A 7,054-nucleotide genomic window follows, 5' to 3' on the forward strand; every position below is an offset into this window, starting at 1 on the left:
GGTTGCCATTTGGGCGAATGGTCAATATTTGTGAGCTGTTTACACTACCGGACGAAAAAAAAATGACTGTTCTTCCTTTTGACTACAGGATTAGTGTGTTAGTTAAGCTTGTTGCAGTGAATAGCCCCGATGCATTATTGCATTTATTTATATCCGGTAGGCAATAGAGGTTATACTACACAGGCAGTCAAGACATGCATTGACTGTTGTAAGACTACTCTCTCATACATTTTTGTCAGTTGAATATCACGCGAGGGGAAGCACGCAAGCACGCACGCACGCAGACAGTACTCCACGAAATAAACAACAAAATGCATCAGTATTGTAGTTTTAAAAAGCAGGTTCCTAAATGCTTTTAACCTACCTCTTCCCCCATCAGAGCACCTACCCGCAAAATTGCGTTTAAACCCTTCAGTGGTTACATTTATATTTCCAAATGTGTTACTTCAGAGATTTCCAAAGCCGCATAGCCTATGCCGTCTTCAAGTCGCTATATAAAAACTATCCACTCCAGTGCGTTTTTAGACTTGTTTAGAGAGAGATTACATCATATATATATATTTTTTAAACATGATTCTTGTGCATTCTCTGGATGTCTGATCAGAAATATAGCCTACAATTTCTGTCCAGGGGTAGGGCTGTTAAAGGTTGCAGCCCTTTTGACCTCATGGGATATTTCCTTTTTTTCAATGAAAAATATGTCAATGCAATTGCAGTTAGTCTGAAAAAAATAATCACTTGTTTCCGTCAGTGAAAAGGACGCATCAGCCTACCTTGTCATAAATAGGAACGCTCATAGTTCGCGACGGACCCCAAACCGTTCCACATGTCTTTTGGAAAGGAGTGTGAGAGGTCTCTTAATTTTCAAATAGACTAGGCTACATTTATTCATTAGAACAACTTTTAATTCCATTCCAAATATTGTTAGAGTCTACCATTGTTAAATAGATATATCTTAATCGAGGAATAAAGTAAAAGTGCCTAGTCCAATTTAATGTAATGTTAATGGGAACCCAATCATACATTCAACTGTTTTTGTTTATAACTTTCCCACAGATTCAACAAAATGTGACGATTCCTTGGCCTTCTTCCGCAGAGGACTGCGGGCTTTTACACGTTCCCTTTAAGGTCTGACGCGTCTCTCCATCTCAACCAATGTCTTGGCTTATAATACTTGGAAGTGCAGTCGCTTATGTAGTTCTAAACATACTTTAAAGGGATGAGTCGTTGCCCCTGCTCCCACCTCCCAACGTCTGCTCACGTCGCTCGTGTTATCGTCACATGTCGGCCGAACCCCTAGTCTTAATAATGAACTGGACACTTCGAGCAGCTCCTGCTGCGCATGCGCCCGGTGAGAAAAAATGAGGTTGGAAGTGAGGTGTCCGTCTTGGAGTAGTCGACTTTTAAAAAGCATCGGCAGCCCGTGATATGACGACTTCGCTGGTCCTGCATCCATGCTGGGCGGACACCTTGATGTACGTGTATGAAAAAAGTCCGAATGAAAATAATCCACATAAAAACCAATCCATGGAGGGACTGAGCGGGAATTGCCCTGCGACCCACTGCAGGGATCTCATCTCGCACCCGGCTCTTGGCCGTCACTCCGGGAGCATTGCTACCCACCAGGGCTCCGTTTATCCCGACCTCCCCTCGCAAGACGCCGGGCGCCAGTGCCCTGCACCGCAAACCTCGTCGAGCGCCTCGCTGGGCTATGGCTACCCATTCGGAAGTCCTTACTACGGTTGCCGGCTGTCTCATTCGCACAACGTCAACCTGCAACAGAAGCCATGCTCTTATCACCCCGCTGAAAAGTACACAGAGCCGAGCCCAGCCTTGCCTACCGAGGAACTCTCTAGTCGGGCCAAGGAGTTCGCCTTTTACCCGAGCTTCGCCAGCTCGTACCAAACAGTGCCGGGCTATTTGGACGTGTCAGTCGTGCCGGGGATCAGCACGCACCCAGAGCCAAGGCATGAAACTTTGATTCCTATGGACGGCTACCAGCATTGGGCTTTGTCGAACGGATGGGATGGCCAGGTGTATTGTTCCAAGGAGCAAACTCAGTCGACCCATCTTTGGAAGTCCCCGTTTCCAGGTAAACAAAATATTTCACAGCAAATGTTACTTTATGTTTACTGTTACGCATTTGTGACCGATTTGCCAGCTGTTGTATTTTGGACCTCTGAGAGTTAGACTTCTGAAAAATAAACAAATAACATGTGCACAAACAAGCATGGCAGAGACACCGTTTCACGCACATCTGTGCATGTTTGTTTACGCATGACCGTTTCTTAGGCTGCCTGGTAAAGTCGTCGTATGTCAAACGGCAACCATTCCTATAATTACAGAGATATCTGTTGAGAGACACTTGTCATTTAGTCATCCCTATTCCTTATTTAGGTTATTGGCTCAGTCTGGTTTCTCTCTCTCTCTGTCGGGCAAAATGTGTGTCCGAATAGCATCTTCATACCAGAATATCATATTGACCACTATTTTGCTCCCTCTTGTTATGTCGAAAGAAAAGCTTAACTATGTTTTGTAATATGCATGGAATTGATATTGACCATCATCATTCTATTTTAACGTTATTCATCTGCGTATGCATAATGGACAGTGCATCCTTAGACTAATCAGATGTTTATCAAACTGCTTTGTGTAATTACGCATGAAAACGGAAATCAACCCCCAGCTACATCTCTTGATAATTGGCCAATTGACAAATCGTCTCAATCTTAATAATCACAAGAAGCTGAAAGCCCTGTTTTATCTGCTCAACCTCGCTTTTGCACACTTGATAATGAGCTGATGTTTGCAGAGCGCATTGGCGTGCCACAGCATTGCTCTGGCAGACAGGTAGAGCTGTGTTTGCATATGGCCCAGTAAATCTCTGCCTGCTGATTGTCATGTTGCTGGGAGTGGTAGTGCTGAGACATCCACGACCGTCCCCTCTCAGCTCAGCTGCAGATGTAATCGTTCAGTGCGAAGGCCTCACATCTCCTTTGATGCCTTTTTAATGTCATCTTTATCATTTGTTTTTGTTCAGCGTCACCACCACAGCCTCGTCTATGTAACAAAATGTGTGTCCAAATGCGCACGCTCTCTCTTTCAGCGTGCATTTTGGGCTTGAGATACATATATGAATGATGAAGTGTGTGTGTGAGAGAGAGAGAGAGAGAGAGAGAGAGAGAGAGAGAGAGAGAGAGCACGTGTGTGTGTGTGTGTGTGTGTGTGTGTGTGTGTGTGTGTGTGTGTGTGTGTGTGTGTGTGTGTGTGTGTGTGTGTGTGTTGGCGCCCGCACAGATATGCTCAGCTTGTCACAGAATGCAAGTATTTGATATGTATCCTCCAGTCACCGTCTTCATGTGAATGTATGTCCACCACGCGGCTAACTAACGCATAAGAAGGCTAGCTGCTTCCCCAAGCAATGCATGTAAAGGCCATTTGGTCCTATTGAATGACAAATTCTATTTCAGAATATAGGTTTCGCCTTCCATCTTGTTAAGAATAGCTCCTAGATGCCAGAGTTGATTGGCTTATCACTCAAGATCTAGTTAACGTTTAATACACGTCAGTTTGCTCCCGTTAGTTCTGCAGGGAAGAATAACACCTTTTAAGGTGTCAAGAAAAAAACTGACAGTTTCAAAACTTTTTTTTCATATTAGAAAACCTATATGTTTTATATAATTTGTAGAACTGCAATTGCTGTTTTATTATAGCCTTTGTTTCTTTTTGTAGGAACTCAAATGTTTTTTTTTAAATGTACATTTGGAGCCTCTCCAAAATACTGGAGCATGTCACGCGGTCGGTCGTCATTTTAATAGGCTATAGTTTTCTTCTCCATTGTCTTCAGTAAGACTGTCCTATTAACCGTTGTACATGCCCTCATAAACAATGGCAGTTAATTCCCCCCAGCTCTGCTTATCCGCACTTTAACTGTCTGAAATATATACTTTTAATGATTGCAATAAGAGTAGCGAATAAAGACGAATTAGCAGTTGCTACGCAGTGTATAAATGTGTGCATGTTTACATGCGCACACACACACATACACACACTGCTGATAACTGCTGGCGAACTTTAAATCCATAACTTAGTTTCACGACAGTTCACCACCTTTGGGCAGGGTATTGGAATAACTTTTCATATTGGAATAACTTATTTAGGTGCGTAGTATCATCAGGCTGCGCAAGTATATCTAATCAACTTACAGTTTAGGCTGTTATATTGATTACAGTCATTTTCTTAAAAAAAATAATAATAATAACAAAAAGCGTTATTTTGGCATGCTGCTCTAGGCACACAGGTCTAGGCGTATATCAGTGGTGCTGACGTGCAAGACCTGTCTAGACCCATTTGCGCATGCAAATAAATACATGGCTTGTACATTGTCGAAAAATCCCCTTTAGTAAAATGTGGTTTGATATGAGGTTACATAAGGGCGGCTAATTACGCACAACCCTTGTGGATTATTGCAGGTCTATTGGGTCTTCTGACTTTCAATATTCCATTTGACTTTTTTCAGTTAAATTCAATATATTTCTTCGGGTGATCTAACCTCTAATATAACACCGTGTGCCTCTGTCCCTTAATCGGGTAGCCTTCTAGTTGCAACTAGGTTCCCCGCACCTGTTTTGATACGACATTATGTGAAGACTAGTAATTACGCACAGCTCTCAATTTCATTCCGGGCCCTCTGTTATTCTGACTTTTTTCCAGGTAACTTAAATATTTCATTTGGTTTATTTCGGGTGAGAATCTGACTGATTGTAGAGTGTGCGTCTGCACACGGTAGGGTACTGTTTTCACAGTTTCCCCGCACCTGTCTCAAGTAGGCCTACCAAGTACACTCATAAGTACAAAGTACCCACACGTGGCTCACGGGGCCACATCAGAGCCAACAGGTTGATTTTGGTATCATTGTCAAACGTAGGAAGTTGTGTATCAAACCCATGCTTATGTGTCCAAAATAAAAAAAATAAACTTTATATAAAATTATTTTTTAACAAATCATTTGACGCAGAGCGAATGATATGATGGTGGTAGACCACACCATACATTTGCCCTTAGGATTTCTTTCCAGAACTGAGACTGTTCAGGTGACCCTTTCATGGCGAACTCTGCCCTGTATGGGTAACACCTATTGCGTAAATTTCAAGTATTCACACATGCTGAGTCTTTACCTAGCAAACAACCTTGCTTATTTGTTTGTTGAATGAGTTTGTTTGCCTCTTTACTTGAAACATCTGACGTCTCTCGTGTCTTCTTCCTTCCCTCTTGCCTTTCCTTCTTTCCTTCCTGCAGATGTGGTGCCACTGCAGCCTGAAGTCAGCAGCTACCGCCGAGGTCGCAAGAAGCGCGTCCCCTACACCAAGCTCCAGCTGAAGGAGCTAGAGAAGGAGTACGCGGCCAGCAAGTTCATTACCAAAGACAAGCGACGGCGGATCTCCGCCACCACCAACCTCTCCGAGCGACAGGTCACCATCTGGTTCCAAAACCGTCGCGTGAAAGAGAAGAAATTCATCTGTAAATCGAAGACAAATGCGCACATGCATGCCACCTGATCAGTGCGCTCTCTTTTCCCCCCCATCAGCGGCCGCCACAACCGACTCACGCCCCCAAACTTTATTACCCACACGAACTAAGAAGTATTTATATTTTATCCGAAATCAGATGCGCATCATGTCTCTTCAACCGTTTAATCACCTGGATTTCAAAATTGATAATCAGAGTGAGTTGATAACAAAACAGGACAAGTCTCAAAGGGGAAGGTTGAATGGAAAATGGCGCAGCGTTGGATGGCCCTAAGACCCATTTTGGTGTTTTTGAGTTATTTCTTTGTCTTCTTCCCAGAAATAAGAGATTAAGAGATTTTCAACATATTTGGTGGGAAAGGGGAAAATCCTCTCAGACAGACGCACATTGAAAACTTGGCAGTGTGTGTGGAAGGAAGCAAAATTTCGGATGGTGTCTCTTGATATTTGTGCAAAAGCCATTTTGGTTCCAGGACTCTGACTTCAAGAGTTATTGTGTTTTTTTTAAGTGACCGTCTAATGTCTGGTGCCAAGGGTTGTGGAGGGGGAGGCTGCTATACGTGGAATTGTACAGTTACGTGCATCTATTATTTAAGTAAGAGTCTCGAATGGCAGGGGATGTAAATTGCTTATATTTTATGGTTCTCATCATTTGTTCTTTGTCAGTGAAGGATAATGTCTGTCATGCAACTGGAATGATTATCAATTTAATGAATATTAAGAAAAAAAGAGAACTACGTATTAATGCACAATCTCTTAGTTGGTTTATATAGCGAGTTGCATTGCATTCGAGCCGATAACCCCTCATTGTACGCGTTTTTCATTGGTTCAGTGCAGTATGTGAACAGTGATGTGGTGTGTGTTTAAAAAATGTTACCCAAAATGGAAATGTTTCGTAAATAAAAATCAATGCTTAATCGATGTCCAATCGTTTTATTCTGTGTGTGTGTGTGCGTGTGTGCGTGCGCGCGAGCACGTAACTAAGACAAATACAGACCACCTTTGTTGGTTTTATTATTTTTCAAGTAGTTGTTACTACCTGCAGCAATGTGAGACCTGCGCAATGGTCCGTCAACTTAAGGTGCACCTAAAGCTGCAGATGAGAGTTACTGTAACTTGCACTGTTCACACTGTTGACATATGCATTTCGTGGTTTACAAATGTTGCCATATCGCACTCATCTGCCATAACTCGATAAATGACGCTTGGCCAATCCAGCGAAACGTGTATGCGCCCCAGGCTCAGTTTTCAAAATGCAGGCCCACCAAACTGTTCCGCTGTCTTCGGAAAGCACTGATTTGTATAGACACATTTCCTAGTTGCGTCAAATGTCGTGCGTAAGAGAGATGGAAAATGAATACGATTATTTTGTATCCCCGGGCGAAGACATAGCTGTACCCATCCGGAAGGCCTTTCTTGAATGGCACACCTATGACTAACAAACAAAAGGCTTTTTTATGTCAGTGAAGTTTTACCTTAGGCCAGATGAATGCAACACAATATAACGGTTTATAGACTTAAGAATG

The 7,054-nt window shown here is 42.8% G+C and overlaps 1 protein-coding gene across 1 annotated transcript; it reads left to right on the top strand.

Moving 5' to 3' along the window:
* The first annotated feature begins 1,025 nt into the window (after window positions 1-1,025).
* On the top strand, window positions 1,026-6,437 carry LOC134462697 (homeobox protein Hox-C13a-like). Its single transcript, XM_063215842.1, has 2 exons — window positions 1,026-2,092; window positions 5,299-6,437. Exons 1-2 carry the CDS (start codon window positions 1,429-1,431, stop codon window positions 5,556-5,558), a joined length of 924 nt encoding a protein of 307 aa, XP_063071912.1. The 5' UTR covers window positions 1,026-1,428; the 3' UTR covers window positions 5,559-6,437.
* Window positions 6,438-7,054: the final 617 nt, after the last annotated feature.

The sequence above is a fragment of the Engraulis encrasicolus genome, chromosome 14 (genome assembly GCF_034702125.1).
Source record: "Engraulis encrasicolus isolate BLACKSEA-1 chromosome 14, IST_EnEncr_1.0, whole genome shotgun sequence".
Taxonomy (NCBI): Eukaryota; Metazoa; Chordata; class Actinopteri; order Clupeiformes; family Engraulidae; genus Engraulis; species Engraulis encrasicolus.